Here is an 18,865-nt window from a genome sequence, read left to right as displayed (position 1 = left end):
TTATACTTAATAAAAGTTAATTTCCTGTTTCTCCAAATTCCTATGAGATACAAGGGGTCTGAAATTATATTTGTGTTCAGCTTCAATTAGTCTATAATAAACAAAAAAAAATCTGAGGAAGCAACACTTTCAAAAAAGTTTGCTGTCAGGTGTTGCTTGTAATTTTCTTTCTTCTCTCTCTAGGTCTTTGATGTGAGATTGAATGGGCAGCATGTGGTCGTGAAAGATCTGGATATATTTGATAAAGTAGGACACAGCACAGCACACGATGAACTGGTGTCCTTCTCTGTCAGAAAAGGAAAACTCAGTGTTCAAGGAGAAGTCTCTACATTTAATGGAAAGCTACTGGTGGAATTTGTGAAAGTAAGCAACTCTTTTATGCAAAGAAGTAGGATTTAACAAAAATATCTCTTCGTTCATCATATTTGTGGATTACTGCTTTAGAGGAACTTATTATGGGCTGCTTGTAGAGTTTAATAATTTATTAATAAGTTCTCAAGTACGAAAGCTGCTTGTTTTATTTCTATTTACCTGAAGTGGCTGATAAACGCAGTATATTTCTTATGCCATTGAGGCAACATCACACACCCATTACCAAATATCTGGTGAGTGATCATCAAATGAGTTAAATTTTTGATCAGGAATTTTGTTTTCTTCTCACTGCTTGTGTCAGCAACTGTTTGCTATCATTTAATGAAGTAACTATGTGGAGCAATAGATTGGGCAGTGATTCTCCTGATTAGCAGTTCTGTTCAAACTTTTGCCTGCTCACCTCTTATCCTGAAATGGTTAACTCCTGGTTGGGGTACAGTTTGCCCTTTTCATTATTATTGTATATGAAATATGATAGTGAATGTTAAAAGGTGTGGGGACCACCCCTCAACACCCCTAACTACCACCCCATTATCACTTCCTGTCAGTCATCTTATGTACAGCCACTCCTGTTCCTAGCATCATTTCATGGACATACAATCTATTTATATAAGCTATCTTACGTTATTTACAGTTGGAAGAAAAAGAATCCTTTGCAACCTCGTTTTCTGCATTAATTATGCATACAGTGTGGTCTGATCTTCATCTAAGTCACAATAACAGACAAACACAATCTGCCTAAACTAATAATACACAAATAATTGTACTTTTCATGTCTATCGAATACATTGTTCAATCATTCACAGTCCAGGCTGGAAAAAGTATGTGAACCCTTGTAGTTAATAAATGGTAGAACCTCCTTTAGCAGCAATAATCTCCACCAAACGTTGCCTGTAGTTGCTGATCAGACTTGCACAATAGCGAGGACGAATTTTAGATCATTCCTTCATACAAAACTGTTTACTATTTCTGGGATACCTTGCATGAACATCTCTCTTCAGGTCATGCCACAGCGTCTGAATTGGGTTAAGGTCTGGACTCTGACTTGGCCATTCCAAAGCAGGAATTTTCTTCATTTACTTTTGTGTTTTGGATCATTGGCTTGTTGCATCATCCAGCTTCTATTAAGCTTCAGCTGATGGACCACTGCCCTGACATTCTCTAGCAAAATATCTTGATACAATTTTGAATTCCTTGTTCCCTCAACAATTGCAAGCTGTTCAGGCCCTGAGGTAGCAATGCAGCCCCAAACCGTTATTGTGACTTAGATGAAGATCAGACCTCATTTTATGAGTAATTGATGCAGAAAACCAAGTAATCGCAAAGGGTTCACAAACTTTTTCTTGCAACTGTGTACTTATTGTGATTTGTAAATTATTTTTGTGTTTTTATCTTATTGTGTTTTTTTTTGTGCTGCATCAGATCCAGAGTAGTAATTATTTCATTCTCATTTATACTTGTGTACTTGAAATGACATTAAGCAATCTTGAATCTTCATCTTTGGAGAATGTATTTGCCAAATCAGGCCCTGGTTTAATCCCACTGGCAATTCTGCATAATTTCCCCTCAAGATACTGAAACCAGTTGTGGCACCACTTTTGATATTGAATGTGTGATCATCAATACTAACATAAGCTAGAATTAAAGTGACTTGCCCACTAGGCTCCATTTTCATCCGTTATATTTGCTGGGTCAGTAGGGCTGCTCATCATAATTTTAGCTGAAAGTGTAACTGTCTGGGGTGGATAGCATTATGGTTTAAGAGGTTAAAATAGCACTAAGATCCTCAGTGCAAAGATTTTTTTGATTTTTAAGAATTTCCAGGCCAAAGCACAAAGTGGTTTAGGTTGGAGTTCTAATAAAGTAAGTAGTGTATTTCTGTGATGCTCTAAGTCTATTTTAGATCATAGTGTCAGAAGATTAATCTAATCACCTTTGCATAAAGAAGAACATGCAAACACAAGTTTCCTGTTGCTCCCATGAGTAGTTTCAAAATATAAATAATTATACTATGAAATTAATATATCAATATAGTTTTATTTTAGCTACTGTGTTTTGAATTTAGAAATCTAGGTATATTATCACTTTGTAAATTAAGGTAGAAACACTGACTTAATACTAATTATTTTCCTTTTGTTGGTTTTATATTCTAGGGTTACTATGACAACCCTAAAATCTGTGCAATATGCATCATGAAGGGAACAGTGGAGGGTAAGAAATATTGATTGTAGTCTTATGACAATTTAAGATTACTTAGTTTGTTACCGATATTGCTAATACTTCTGGAATTCATAAAATTTAATAGTTTATTGAGAATGCATGTGTCTTTGAGAAATGAATTAGTAAGTTAATGTTACTATTGAATTGACAGCTGTGGTATGAAAAATGGTTATTTATTCACCTTTTACATTGCTTATGTATGATTATCTGCTCTGCATTGTAGTTGCAGTGAGATGTTTAGAGTGAGGAAGATGCAGTAAATCTACAAATACTTAAAGGCTATGTTGATAACTCTATGTTCAATAGTCTTTATATTAAAGAAATTTTATTCCAATTAATTAATAATTAATGAACAAACTTGTTAGAAAAATAGATTTACTATTAAACTTACTCCACGTGTCCGTCTCTGTCTCTCCCTCCCTCTCTCCCCCTCTCCCCCCTCTCTCCCCTCCACCTCTCCTCCCTCTCTCTCACCCCTCCACCTCTCCTCCCCCCCTCTCACCCCTCCACCTCTACCTCTCTCTCTCCTCCTTCTCTCCCTCTCATGGTTAGTAAATCCTAATATTATCATTTAAACAAAAACTTGCAAAATCAGCAAAGGTAGAAAGGAAAGAATTTTGAAAGTTGATGATGTGGTTTCATTATGACTTTTTTAAGGAGAATCAAATATGTGATACAAATATGTTGTAAGTGCAGATAAGTTGCCATGAAATTAATTTAAATAAAAGTATCCAGGTTGAGTGGGTTGTGAAGAAGGCAATGTTGGCATTAATTTCTAGAGGTATAGAATATAAAAGCAGGGATGTGATGTTGAGGCTGTATAAGGCACTCGTGAGACCACACTTGGAGTATTATGTGCAGTTTTGGGCTCCTTATTTTTGGAAAGGATATACTGACATTGGAGAGGGTTCCAAGAAGATTCACGAGAATGATCCCAGGAATGAAAGAGTTACCATAGGAGGAACATCTGGTAGCTCTTTAGCTGTATTCCCTGGAGTTCAGGAGAATGAGGGGGGATGACATAGAAACATTCTAAATGTTAAAAGGCCTGAACAAATTAGCTATGGTTAAATTATTTCCCATGGTAGGGGAGTCCAGAACAAGAGGGCATGACTTCAGGATTGAAGGACATCCATTTAGAACAGAGGTCCGGAGAAATTGCTTTCGTCAGAGGGTGGCAAATCTGTGGAATTTGTTACCACGTGTGGCTGTGGAGGCCGAGTCATTGGGTGTATTTAAGGCAGAGATAGATAGGTTCTTGATTAGGCATGACATTAAAGGGTATGGCTAGTTGGCAGGGGAGTGGGGATGACTGGAAGAGTTGGATCAGCCCATGATTGAATGGCGGAGCAGACTCGATGGGCTGAATGGTCTACTTCTGCTCCTGTACCTTATGGTCCTATAAGCAGGTTATTCACTTGAACAACAGGAATTCTGCAGATGCTGGAAATTCAAGCAACACACATCAAAGTTGCTGGTGAACGCAGCAGGCCAGGCAGCATCTGTAGGAAGAGGTGCAGTCGACGTTTCAGGCCGAGACCTTTCGTTAGTCCTGATGAAGGGTCTCGGCCTGAAACGTCAACTGCACCTCTTCCTACAGATGCTGCCTGGCCTGCTGCGTTCACCAGCAACTTTGAGGTTATTCACTTGAGTGTGTTGCTCTGGATTTCCAGCATCTACAGAATCTCTTCTATGCTGAAAATCCAGAGCAATGTGAACAAAATGCTGGAGTAACTCAGCAGGTCACGTAGCATCTATAGAAATAGTCAACATTTCGGGCCAAAACCCTCCATATAACATTTGAGCCTGATTCTGTACTCACTCAGTATCCACATGATAGTTGTTAGCAGGCCTCTTTGAATAAGGAGTATAGGCTGATTGCTACTTCCTCCCAGAGCCAATATAATGAGAATAATCATTTCAACACAATAGATGATCAAGTCGTCGATACTTCTGGTTCCAGTTTGGTGATCTGTTGTGCAAATTCGGCCTGTTTATGTTGTACACAATAATTCTTCATCTCTAATTTTGCAACAGCAGTGTTCTTAATAGCTAAGTTATGAAATGACCTTGCAAATAATCCTTTAACTGTAGTTTTTGCAACATGGACAGAATTCACATCTTATTATTCAGTGTGAACAGTAGGGAAAGAACAGAAGCAAGTACAGACTGTTAAATCATGGCAGAATCAGGCTTGCTTATGAAATTAAACTAATCAATATAATCTGTGATTCTTTCAAATAAAATAACTGTATGAATGGGTAAATAGGAAGCTAGTTTTGAAAACTAAAATATCTTGCACTCAGATGAAAGCTCTTAATTGGTTAGAACTATTTCCTGTTGCAGTAAATTGTCTGAAATAATTACGCTGATTCAGGCAAACTTGCTTTGAACTCCAAGCAAGGCTGACATCAAATGATCAAATTAGTAGTTGTTCTCAGTAACTTTGAGCAACCCCCAAGACTACCATGACTAACAGAAATTAATTTGAAAAGTAATTGCATAAGACCATAGCAAAAGATAACTGAAGTGTAATTTTAAAACATCTTTATGGAAGGGGAGTGAGACTTTCCATTCTCAGACAGGGACATCAACTGGAGATACCGCAACATACTTCCACTAACAAGTTGGTTATTATCAATTATCAGAGCTGCAAGAAATGTGTCCCTTTATAAGAAAGGACATCAAATCCTTTGTAACTCAATGTGAAATGTCTTGTATGAATATACTAATTAGGAACAGGAATAGCCCAATTGGTGCTTTGTCCCTGCACCCCATTCAATCAGATTTTGATTGATGACACGATTGTCACATTCTTATCTTAACTATTAAATATTCACCTAATGCTTATCAAAAGTGTACTTCAGCCTTAAAATATTCTATGTGTTCCTTTCCACTGCCTTTTGGTCTTTGTAACACTCTTCCTCAAAACTCTCAAAAAAGAGTTTTCACTGTGTCTCTGCATAAACATCATCAGTGACTTATTTACTTTTAAACGCTGATCATAGGTTCAAAATTCTTCCACAAGAGGCACATCCTTTTCACATCTTCTTTGTCAAGACTGCTTAGGGTTCTGTTTCAATCAAACCTTTCCACTTGGGAAACCCACCCATTCCAGCGTTCATCTTTCTTTCATTAAGGAGAGTAATATGTGCATGGTCCTCCAAATGTGATCTCATCACCACCCCATTTTGGTCCTATCTTAATATTCAATTTCCCTCGCAATAAACCGTAACATCCTGTCATCTTCTCAAATCAACTGTACCTCCTTTTTAGGCAGTTATGGATCTTGCACTAAGATATCCAGATTGCTTCATATTGTAGTTCTGCTATTTCTCGCTGTTTAGGTATGAATCTTGATTTGACAAAATGACCAATTTCACATCATTTGGAAGATCTTTGTTCACTGGCTTAACCTATCTATAGCCCTCTGTAGCCTTCTTTATGCCCTCTTCATTTATTTCCTTTTCTATCTCTATGACCGAGTTTAGCAAATTTGACATCTGTAACTGTAATCTTTTCTGGACCGGTTTCTTTCTTGGGGAAACTATTCATAGCAAAGTTGACAGATAAAACATTGAACCCTATATATACTGGAAATAATGCAGATTTCACCTCTGAACACCTAGACAAAGTTCATGTCTGGTTTGGTGGGTTCATTTGATTTTCTGGTGCAGGTATTCCACTCTTCCTATTGTTACGTACCCCGTAACTGGGTTGCCAAACCAGCAGAAATGGATCACCCAGTTGGAGTCTGGATTACTAGAACTAAGAAAGTTTTATTAAAGAAATAAGCAACACAGTACTCTAATCAAAAGGATAATGAATGCAACAGTTCAGCAATGATGAACATACATGTACACAGAATTAAGATAACAGGATCAATCAAGCTCTATCGTTGTCTAGGGGTAAATGACCAGTTTCAAAGTGACGTAAAGTTCAGTTCAATTTAGTTCAGTTCAGTTCACAGTAATCGCTGCCGTGAGAGATGGACAGTGGGGGGAAGGAGGGAGAGAGCAAAACGAATGAATATTCAAGGCTTCCACACAGACCTTCGCAGTCAGCATTCGGGCGAGTCCTTTATGATGTCATCTGAGGTCACCGACCGTGACCCCTCCGTTTCCAGATACGATCTTTTCCCTGCGGTGAACCTGGCACTCAGGCAAGGGTGGACACACACCAGGTTTCCGCCGATCGTGCCTTTCCACCCTGTGCGTTTATGGCCCGGTACTTCCCACCGACTTGTGAGAGACGCACCGCTTCCAGGGTCCTGTTACCTCGGGTGTCGTGTGTGTCCTGCCTTAGCGAACCTGTCCCTTTTTATCCCCCTGCTGGGGTATTGCCTGTCCATCACTTCAAACAGTTCAGGGTTCAAAGGGGGAGCCGCTCTAGACAGCTCTCCTTCCCCTTCATTACACATCTCCAAATGCTGCTCCATTGTTTTCCTTATCTCTCTCTCTCCTGAAGACAGGTGGCAGACCAACTGCTAATCCCACTGGTGCCAGCACAGGACAGCTACTTCTTAATCTATGTGTATTCTTGTCACACTTCCCCCCTTTAAGGATTTTTACCGGGGGTAAAAATTACAAACATGAATACATTATTAGATACACACAAATATACATCTTTATCAGCTATTTGGCTAATACAGCGAATTTTAAGTTGTCAACACCTGACAGACAGTCAGCCATCACATTTTCTGTTCCTTTTATATGTGTTATTAATAATCCCTTAGACCAGGCTCCAACTTAGCAAACTTCATAGTGGCCAAAAACACTGATGAATTGCGATCAATGTAACCTCTCATTGGGTTTCGTCCCGGACCACAATAACAAGGGTCGTCCCATTCCGACTTAGTTTTCTCTCGCAAGGGCTTAGTAGGAGGGGGAGGGGTAGTGACCGCAGAGTTATTGCAAAACTTCCTACAGTACCCCACCATCTCCAAGAGCCTTCTGAGGGCCCTCTTGTCTGTTGGGGTTGAGATGTCAGAGATAGCCCGCACTTTAGCTTGCATCGCTGCCAGCTGCCCCTGTGTCACCACAATTCCCAGGTAAGTGACATTCGTGTGGCTGAACTCATTTTTTTCAAGGTTCACTATCAAGCTGGCTTCAGACAGCCGAATTACATCGCCAATACACACCTCTGTGTTCATCAGCCCTTTAGTCACTGAATTACTCATTCTATAGGGGTGGTGCTCGCTAAGCTGACCTAGTGAAACAGACACCACCCAACATCCCAATTCTTTGCATCGCCTCGGGACAATCAAACACACGTGTGCGAGTCGTTTAATTACTTTTCCTAAAGAGTCGCTTTGTTCGGGGATTAAGGGAGAGACCTTATCAGCAGACCTGGCCAAAACAATAGCCTTCTCCCATCTGGTCGATACCATACTCATCTTTTCAAAATGGTTTTTTTCTCTTATCAGGGGGACCCTAGCTTCATTGATTTCCGTGCTAACACCGACTAGGTTTGTTAGCATATCAAAAGCCTGTGACCGTCTCAGTTCGCGTCGGCCATAATCAATAACATCCTTCCTTCGGTGCAGCCGGTAAACCTCTTTCATGATTCCACCAACTGTTTTCTCCAGCACCGCAAAATGTCCACCGGGGGATACCTTGTGGGCCGGGTTAAAAACCTCATCCCCATAACTCTTTTGCACCACCCCCCATTCCTCATCTGCGGGTACGGTACTTGGTTTCCCTTTCTTCCTTAGCACTTCCTCCTCCACGCAATAGCCTACTAGTTCCCTTGTTAATTCTGTGTCAGAGAGAGCTGTCTCTGCCACAACCATCAGCCCCTCGTCTCACTCCTGCGCCTGCACAAATTCTTTCCTGGCTAATGCTACGTCTGTCCCAGCTCCCTCACTACCTCTTGTCTCACTACACTCCTTCTTTTCACTTTCTACCCCCTTCTCATACAAGGTTGGCAGAAACGTCTCAGCTAAATTTACTACCGCAGTCCCGTGATGAACCTGTGAGTCCATGGGCGGGGCCTCAATGCTGGCAGGCTGACCTGTCAATCTCACTGCTTCGAACACGATTCCCCCGGCGAGGTCATTACCGAGCAAGACTTCCACGCCTTTCATCGGTAATTCGGACCTCACCCCGATCGTGACTAGTCCAGAGACCAGGTTGCTTTGTAAGTGTATCTGGTGCAAAGGGACTGACTCTGTCCCTTCCCCAACACCTTTGACTTTCACCTCCCCAGTCTGGGTCTCTGAGCTAAACTCTAATACACTCTTCAGTATTAGTGACTGACACGCTCCCGTGTCTCTCCAGATCCGCACTGGAACTGGTTTTAACCCCTCCTTCACTGACACCAATCCGGCCGAGATAAACCTCGCGCCCTTCCTGAACTTTGGCAGACCTGTCCTTCCCTAGCGGTTCACTTAACAGCTCGATACAGCCAGTCAAAATCACTGTCTTCCCTTTTCCTGTCTCCTTCTTTGGGGCAAAGCACCTGGACGCAAAGTGTCCGACTTTCCCGCAATTATAACAGACGACCCCAGGAGACTTCCTACCAGACTGCTCCCGGTCTACCTTATCCTTCTCACTAGTCCCCGGCTTACTTTCTGACTTTTCCGACGGACTCTCCCCGCCGTCCTGACTACCCTTCTGGTAGCCTTTACTCGGGGCAAACTTCATTTTATGCGTCAACGCATACTCATCTGCTAACTTAGCAGTTGCGGCTAACGTGGCTGCCTGTTTCTCATCTAGGTAGGGTCTCATACCCTCAGGGACACAACCTTTAAACTGCTCAATCAGGATCAGCTGTAGCAGTCTGTCATAATCCCCCTCTACCCCCTTCGAGGCGCACCAACGCTCACAATATGTCTGCATCTCACGGGCAAACTCTAAATACGTGCGGTCCCACTGCTACCTCGCATTCCGGAACCTCTGCCGGTATGCCTCCGGGACCAACTCATAAATCCTGAGGATGGCCTCTTTCACCACCTCATACCTCTGGGCATCTTCCGCGGACAAAGCTGAGTAAGCTTGTTGGGCTTTCCCTTTCAGTACACTCTGAAGCAAAACAGCCCACTTATCCCTCGGCCAGTCCTGACTTGTAGGAACTTTTTCGAAATGGAGAAAGTACCGATCCACGTCGGTATTGTCAAATGGGGGAACCAGCCTAACCTCCTGGGTCGCCCGGAACCCTCCACCTTGGTTCGGCACGGGCCCCTGCTCTGCCCTTATCTTTAACTTCTCCAGCTCGAATTCCCTTTCCCTCTGTTTCTCCTCTCGCTCCAGCTGTCCCTCTCTCTCTCTCTCTCTCCTCTTGCCTTTCTAACTGTTTCTCTTTCTCCTGCCTTTCTAACTCTCTCTCTTTCTCCTGCCTTTCTAACTCTCTCTCTTTCTCCTGCCTTTCTAACTCTCTCTCTTTCTCCTGCCTTTCTAACTGCTTCTTTTTGTGTTCTAACTGCCATACCCGGAACTCGTGCTCGAGTCTCAGTTTTTCAAGCTGTACCTGTACCGCGTCTCCGGCAGGTTTTTCAATAGACACCACCTCCAGCTCGCCATGGGGAAACACACCTTTTGATACATAGTGCTCTACGATGGCTCTGTGTATCTCCTCTCTCCTCATTGTCGACTTCCCCTTAGCAAGATTCAACCGTTTGGCCACAGCTACCAATTCCGATTTCCTGGCATCCTCTAATGCCTCCAAGGTCGGCACCTTTATAATTTCCTCAGCCTCCATTTCTGCTGTTTGTCTTTTCTTTCTTTCGGAAATTTTGACCCAATCAATTTACTCCGTCCCGAATTTAGCGTTCAAAATCGCGGACGAGAACCGCACTTATGTTACGTACCCTGTAACTGGGTTGCCAAACCAGCAGAAATGGATCAGTCAGTTGGAGTCTGGATTAATAGAACTAAGAAAGTTTTATTAAAGAAATAAGCAACACAGTACTCTAATCAAAAGGATAATGAATGCAACAGTTCAGCAATGATGAACATACATGTACACAGAATTAAGATAACAGGATCAATCAAGCTCTATCGTTGTCTATGGGTAAATGACCAGTTTCAAAGTGACGCAAAGTTCAGTTCAATTTAGTTCAGTTCAGTTCACAGTAATCGCTGCCGTGGCGATGGACAGTGGGGGGAAGGAGAGAGAGAGCAAAACGAATGAATATTCAAAACGACTTCCACACAGACCCTCGCAGTCAGCTTTCGGGCGAGTCCTTTGTGATGTCATCTGAGGTCACCGACCGTGACCCCTCCGTTTCCAGATACGATCGTTTCCCTGCGGTGATCCTGGCACCCAGGCAAGGGTGGACACACACCAGGTTCCCGCCGATCGTGCCTTTCCATCCTGTGCGTTTATGGCCCGGTACTTCCCACCGACTTGTGAGAGACGCACCGCTTCCAGGGTCTTGTTACCTCGGGTGTCGTGTGTGTCCTGCCTTAGCGAACCTGTCCCTTTTTATCCCCCTGCTGGGGTATCGCCTGTCCATCACTTCAAACAGTTCAGGGTTCAAAGGGGGAGCGGCACTTGACAGCTCTCTCCTTCTGTTACTCTCTCTCCCGTCCCTTCATTACACATCTCCAAATGCTGCTCCATTGTTTTCCTTATCTCTCTCTCTCCTGAAGACAGGTGGCAGACCAACTGCTAATCCCACTGGTGCCAGCACAGGACAGCTACATCTTAATCTATGTGTATTCTTGTCACACTATACTGATCTACACTATCAGTACCACTTGGGTGTCAAGAGGTGACTTTACAATGTAAAAATTGAATGATAGCCTACTACATGTATTGACCTGTTCATAAGAATATAAAAAATACAGTACTGTGCAAAAGTCTTAAGAACATATATGTATATTGCTAGGACTTTTGCATAGTGTCGTAGTGACTTTAGGTATTGCATTGTACTACAGTTGCAAACACAAAACATATTTCATGACATATATGAATGATGATAAACCTGATTCTGATTGAGTCTTTATCGTAGACTGAGAGTGGGAAAGGGGCAAGGAGAGGGAAACACTAGAGAGATATTCTGTAATGTTCAATAAACCAATTGTTTAGAATCAAATTGCCTTGCCTGGTGTCTCAGGGCTGGGTGTTTCTGCATCCACACCATCTCCCAGTCCCTGGTGCTCCTCCATTACCTGATCCACACCCCTCCCACGGGGCTCCACCCTCACCATTCCCAAAATCCTTTGCTCCCACAAAACTTACAAACTTGCTGCCAGCTCCATGTTGACAAATAGACAGTACTGTGCAAAAGTCTTAGGCACCCTAGCTATATATATGTGCCTAAGATTTTTGGGCAGTACTATACACTTTGATAAGGCAAACAAGAACTTGGTTTATTTTCAGTCATTTTGTGAACATTTTCAGAAACTGATAACATTTCAAAACATGTTTGCCAGCTCTTCACAACACATAGTGATGGTTTACATGGTTCATGCAGCATTCCATTTCTAAATATGGAAAGCTCCAGACTGATTCTGCAAGCAGTAAGGGAGGTTCTGAGTACAGTTTTGCATAAGTCACCAGACCAAATAATTAAAGTGAATCCACTCAGCAACAACTCTGTTCAAAGACGAAGAGATGAAATTTCTGAGAATATGGAAGATACATTGTGCATAGGAAAGACATCCTTGCCATAGAGGGAGTACAAAGAAGGTTCACCAGATTGATTCCTGGGATGGCAGGACTTTCATATGAAGAAAGACTGGATGAACTGGGCTTGTACTCGTTGGAATTTAGAAGATTGAGGGGGGATCTGATTGAAACGTATAAAATCCTAAAGGGATTGGACAGGCTAGATGCAGAAAGATTGTTCCCGATGTTGGGGAAGTCCAGAACAAGGGGTCACAGTTTGAGGATAAAGGGGAAGCCTTTTAGGACCGAGATTAGGAAAAACTTCTTCACACAGAGAGTGGTGAATCTGTGGAATTCTCTGCCACAGGAAACAGTTGAAGCCAGTTCATTGGCTATACTTAAGAGGGAGTTAGATATGGCCCTTGTGGCTACGGGGATCAGGGGTTATGGAGGGAAGGCTGGGGCGGGGTTCTGAGTTGGATGATCAGCCATGATCATAATAAATGGCGGTGCAGGCTCGAAGGGCCGAATGGCCTACTCCTGCACCTATTTTCTATGTAGCATACTTAGGACGAAAGAATTTGCCCTGAGATTGGATGATTCAACTTTGCCAGGCAATGAATCTTTATTTCTTGGTTATGTTTGCTTCATAAATCATGAAAGCGTGGTTCAAGAGTTATTTGCAAGAGAACTAGAAATAGATATGATCGGGAATCAGTATTTCGGGCTGAAGAGTAATTTTTCAAAGAGAAACACATTCCGCTCATCAACTTTCTTGCTTGTGCAACAAATGGGGCACCACCAATGACAGTATGCCACCGTGTGGTTATAACTTTATTGAAAAAAGCTGTACCTAACTTATTTACCATTCACTGTGTAATTTACAGACATCATCTTGTCGCAAAGAAACCTAAGTGATCTGCAGCACAAATCATTAAATACTGTTATAACAGCAGTAAATAAAATCAAGACCCATGTTCTCAGTTTTCGACTATTTTGAGAGCTTCGTATTGAGATTGATAAAGTTTGAGTGCTTGCTGTTGCACACAGAAGTCAGATGGCTCTCAAAAGGAAACTGCCTGAGACACTTTATGTGCTCTTTGAAACTGATAAAATTCTTTGAAGACTTGAATGCATCATTCAGTAATCTAGTCAAGAGTATGAGGCGTGGCATTGCTTATTTGTCTGAATTATTTGCAAATAAATTAACTAAGTCTTCATTTGCAAGGAAATTATGTGAATCTTGTCAATCAAATCAGTCGTCTACACATCTCTGAGCAAGTTAGCCCAATTTAAGTAGAACCTTGGCTGTTGTGACCTTTTCCAGTTTCTGAGCCTCTCTGAGTTGGAAGATAAAGAAAGGATTTCAGATGATGGTCCTCAAGTATACTCTGCCCACCTAAGTGAGCTGCGTAAGGATATGTCAGAGAGATTTCAGGATCTTCTCAATCCAAGTTCCAGATTGGGTGATAAATCCATTCCTGAACACTTGTAATGAAGAATTAACAGGAAGGATGGAGGAAGAACTAGTCTCGCTACAAAATAACTGAGCTGAAGCTGAGGTTAAAAAAAAATCATATTAGAATTTTTGGTTTCAGAAGGAAATCTGTGAATGCTTGCTGGCACTGTGGAAAAAGGGTCAAGATGTTCTTTGTTGCCTTTTCAACATCATATTTAGTGAAGCACAACTTCAGTGCAGTCGCCCAACTTCCTTCAAAGCAATGAAATAGACTGCAGATTACTGAACAGGGGGATCTGAGACTCCTTCTGAATTACATTCAGTCTGATGTTGAGAGGCTGATATCTCTGCACCAAGCCCGTCCATCTCATTGAAAGGTGAAAAAGCAATGAAGTAGTGAATAATTGGACTGCTAATGTACGCTCTAAAATTGTTGATGAGAATTGTTTATACTGAAATTAATAAATAATTTTATTTCTAGTTTTAAATAGATTTGAATAATTTTTGTAATTGTCACTGCTTTGAATTTGCAGTTCTTATTTTCTTTAACTGTGCATTGTAAATCATTCTTTATAGTTTTTCTGTAATGGTTGGAAAGGGAGAGGATGGTGCTGGGGGTGTGGTCTGGGAGCCAAGGGGGTGTTAACCCAGAAAGGCTTTGGAACCACTGCCCTAAATCTGTTTGGATAGGGCATAGGTTATTGTGGTCCTGAAGTATTCAGCACCAGAACTAACAGTTGAGACAAATAGCCTTGTTCAGTCCATTGATCGATTTCCTGATATATGGAATAAATGAAACAGGCTGAAGACTATACAGTCTCACCACATAACTAATTTTGGCATTGTTCTTCTAAGTGTATTTTATTTAATTTTTGGAATAAGATTATTCCTGAAAAGGTCAATATTTATTGCACTTACGAACCGCTGCAGTCCTTCCGATGTCTATACTCCATAATGGTGTTGGATAGGTAGTTTCATGGTTTTAGACCCAGTGACAATGAAGGAGTAGCAGTATTTCCAAGTTGGGTGGTCTTCACATATGCTTGCTGCTCTTGTCCTTATTTGTGAAAGAGCCTAAGGGTTTCTGATCTTCACATCCATCCTGTAATATAGTTACAAGAGCTACACATTGTTCTATGGCTTTACTCTTTAACAATTTACCTATTGTCAGTGACACACTGGCCTGCATTTATATGTAGCATATCCATGCCATTTCTCACCTTTTTATCAAAGGTATGACATTAGCAATCTTCCAATTCTATCACATCATGCCTGCAGCTAAGGAACATGAAAGTTCGAGACTGCGCCTGTGCTATTTCATCCCTTTTTTCCCCAGAATTTAGAATACATGTAATCTTGGACTAGTGATTTATCAACCTGTTGCAGCTATTACTTCTGACCTTATGGTTAATGCCAATTCCTATATCATCTCCATTTAATGAGTTGAACTAATTATTTTAACTGTAGGCACTTCCTTATGGTTACAGAAGCAATGAGTTGATCGGTTTCAAACAAGTGAAGATCTGCAGATGCTGGAATTCCAAGCAACACGCACAAAATGTTGGAGGAACTCAGCAGGCCAGGCAATCCTGATGAAGAGTCTCGGCCCAAAAAGTTGACTTGTACTCTTTTCCATAGATGCTGCCTGGCCTACTGGGTTCCTTTAACATTTTGTGTGTATTGAGTGATCAGTTGATCTGCTTTTGAATATGGAGCTTGAAGTAGGAGAAATGATTAGAGAGTGATGGTACCTAATAGAGTCTCCAACTGGACAGGTAACAAACTTGGCCTTTCTAATTATAGTAATTATTAATGTCCTGAGAATTTGAAAATATTCAGTGAGAAATGTGTAAGTTAAGCTTGAATTGACAAACTCAAAGTTCGATTTAGTATTACAGTAGTTAACAGGTTAATATTAATTCCCTTTTTTGAATTTGTGCCTTTTTACAGATGTTCCAAAACTCCTGCCTCATCCTGGTTTGGAAAAAAAAGAGGAAGAGGAAGAGGAGGAGGATTATGAGGAAGGTATTGAGAAGAAGACGATAAGCAAAAAGAAGGTGAAGTCTGGACCTCGAACACCTGATCCATATGCCTCTGACAACAGCAGCCTAATGTTTCCAATCTTAGTTGCCTTTGGGGTCTTCATTCCCACTTTGTTTTGTCTATGTCGATTATGAGAGAATACCTTAGCATGTACAGTGGTGCGTGTGGGTGAGGAACTATGTAACAGCATGGGGCAGTCTGTTTAAAACAGTATGTTTCTGTTCCCTCCTTTGAATTCAGGGGGGAAAGGAGAAGAAATGGTTTGTATCGACTTTTGAAGGTTTGAATTGCAATAATTATTTGTTTTTGTTAATTTTTTAAGTCTCCTTGAATAATTAAGTGTAAAATTGAAAAGAAACCCAAAAATTGAATGCTTGAAGCAGTGTTTAATTTTTGCTGTGATAAAGGTCTGGTTTAATGGATATTCAGGTTGGGAAAAAAAAATGTGCCTCAATGTGAAGACTATACACCTAATATTTGCCATTAGTGTTCAAAGAAACCCATAACTTTACTGGTAAAACTTGAATGGAGATTATTAAATGAGAAAGGTACTGTAGACAAATTAGTGGTGATCCAGATGTCTTAAGTTCCATCCCCTTTTTTGCAGTAACAAGTCTCCACTTGGACATGGGCATGAGAATTTTTTTCTCATGAGTGAAGTGTCCAAGGTCAGATTCAAGTTGGTTAGAGAATGGCTGTTTAGTAACAAATTAGGTAAGTATAAAATTTTCAGTGTGAAAAGGTAGTGCTTGTTTCACCAGCATCTTTAGGTTTTACCTTATGACTTGGTACAATGCTCAGATGTTTTCATGATAATTTAAAAAGTGCCGTTTTTGTTGGCTAACTTCTCTGGATTACAACAGAAGATTTCCTTAGAACTACTAGAATAAAAACAAAAGTAATATGTAATGGTTTATCATAATCTGAAAAGAGAAAATCATTTATGCTGAATTATTTCATCATGTCAGAAGTAGCAACTCATCCCAAAACCTTTTAGGTTTAAATGGATTTGCTGTGTTCTTCTAGCTTTTTTTAATATTTCATTTTTTCCATTATTTGCAGTTTATAAAAAGATCCTCTTTTACTTTCTGTTCCCATTCAAGGGGTCCTCAACAACAGGTGTTTGAACTGGATAGTATCATAGAAGCAATAAAATTTGAAATCCCTGCACATGTTAATCCATCTTTTCATAAAGCCCTACCGAGTAACCACATACAGATTATACAGCAGTGCTTAAGCTAAAGCTTGCAGAAGAGGTACAACTGTCCACAATGTAGAGCAGTTACTTGATCCCATAAAAAGTCCACTGAACTCTTCTGTAGGTCCCGTAAAAAGTGCCATGAACTCTTCTGTAAAGCTATGCCATCGAGTTGATTTAATCTGTTAATGTCTTGGTGCTTAATACAAACTTTAGAAATAAGATGTGGTGCTGAGTGCAAGATGTAGTGTCTTTCTGCGAAGGACAACTGGAATGGGATTCTTAATGGCAGCAAGGAACAGCATTCATGATCTGGGAGAAATTTTACTTGACATCATGGCAATAGAATTGCCTAATCGTATCTCTCTCCCCTAACTCTGCCCTCTTTTCCAATCTAAACCAAGCATTCCTAGTTTTTGATTAGTCACTGACACCTACTACTATTTTACCAACATAATGGGCTACACAGCATAGCCATAAACCTGTGGCCGACTGATCTTTGTGCCCACTCATTTCCAACAATTAATTGCAGATGTTCCTGTGTAGAATGCTGTTGAACCTGAAATTTGAATCCTGTTCTCTCTTCAACTTGGGTGGGAAATTTGAGCTGTTTTGGCTCTTTAAGAAGCTTAGATTATATTTTGGGTCGGGCAGTTAAAAGGAGGCATTGCAGATATTTGATATTACTGTTTTAAAATTAGTTGCTGTGGTACCTGCAGAGCAAAGCACGGCACTTGAAATAAAAGTAAATCATAGAAATGAAACCTTTCTAATTTGGTTTAAGTCATTTTATATAAATATTGTATTATCTTTATAAAGTCCCATAAACAGAGGAAACCTTTTGCCTTTCTTGGATACTTCCAAAAAACTGCTTTTGGATCTTGGAAACTAAGTGTACAACTTGGAAAAAAAAGCTTTTAGTAATCCAAGTGTGGTATTGAATGAAAGGAAAAATCCTGTACAATTTAGTCATTGCCAGTTTTAATGATTTATACTATGGAAATAAAATACTATATTTCCCCTAAATTACTTTGAGCATCATGCATAACTTCAATCAGCGTATTCACAAGGAGGCTTAACTATTTTCCATGGAGGGAAAGGTGAAGAGGGAATAGATTTTTTTTCCCAAAAGTGCTTGAAGCTTAGTGTTATTGATTCCAAAGAGAAAACTGCTGTTTAACTTTGGAGATTCAATAGATTTTTTTTGGCTAACCTGAATCCCAAGAAGTGTAGGTAGAATTTGTGCTTTATGGTGTAATCTAGATTTGTGCGTGAGTGCGTGCGTGCGTGCGTGTGTGTGTGTGTGTGTAAGAAAATCATTTCAATTTGTAGCTAGGCTTTTGTTTGGAGCTCTCAGGAACTTGGGTTGAGGGTATATTTGTATTAATTTGCACTCTGATGGTTTTAATCAGTGGAATATAATGACAAGGGTGAAGATAAAAGTTATTTTTATGTCACATGTATTCAGATGAGTGGAAGACTACAGTTTGGGCCCTGGATAACAGTACATGTTAAGTACTAATCTGTCAACCCAGGGTTTTCTGCCTTTGGGTAGAAATATTTGTGTGCTGTGCACCAACTATAATGTGCTTAATTTCTTTCTGGATCTTTCTTCCTTTTTTGAAAGGAATGTATTCATGCCAATGCAGCAGTGACAATACTGCCGATATCACCAGACAGACTTGCCTGTTATCATAAACTGCAGTGGTGGGACTAGAGAACAAAGTTTGTTTATAAGAGCTGGGGAACTGTCAGCTTCATCAGTCCTGACTTGGCTTCAGTTCACCTTGATCAACTTAAAAATTGAAATAAACTATTATTAAACAGAATTGTAAGATTCTGATATAAGTTAATTTAATGGTTACCATGAATTGAATAACAAAGAAGCTGTTAATATTTTGTGCATCCTAGGAATTATTATTTAATTCTTAACAGTAATTCTGTTGCACAAAAAAATCCCTAAAATTATTTATTTTCTCCAAATTTTCTTTAGCAATTTTTGTTGTTTCCCAGTTTATTTA

The 18,865-nt window shown here is 40.5% G+C and overlaps 1 protein-coding gene across 2 annotated transcripts in view; it reads left to right on the top strand.

Annotated features, from left to right (window-relative positions):
* Nucleotides 1-18,149, top strand: part of mlec (malectin) — a 61,158-nt gene extending 43,009 nt beyond the window's left edge. For both annotated transcript variants that reach the window (XM_072247604.1, XM_072247605.1), the window contains 3 exons: nucleotides 184-363; nucleotides 2,526-2,583; nucleotides 15,554-18,149. In XM_072247604.1, coding sequence (XP_072103705.1) covers nucleotides 184-363; nucleotides 2,526-2,583; nucleotides 15,554-15,780 — 465 coding nt within the window. In that variant the 3' untranslated portion in view covers nucleotides 15,781-18,149. The remainder of the gene's footprint in view (nucleotides 1-183; nucleotides 364-2,525; nucleotides 2,584-15,553) is intronic.
* Nucleotides 18,150-18,865: the final 716 nt, after the last annotated feature.

This window comes from Mobula birostris, chromosome 31 (genome assembly GCF_030028105.1).
Source record: "Mobula birostris isolate sMobBir1 chromosome 31, sMobBir1.hap1, whole genome shotgun sequence".
Taxonomy (NCBI): domain Eukaryota; kingdom Metazoa; phylum Chordata; class Chondrichthyes; order Myliobatiformes; family Myliobatidae; genus Mobula; species Mobula birostris.
The sequence above is the reverse complement of the archived record's forward strand: the minus strand, read 5'-3'. Positions and strand labels throughout refer to the sequence as shown.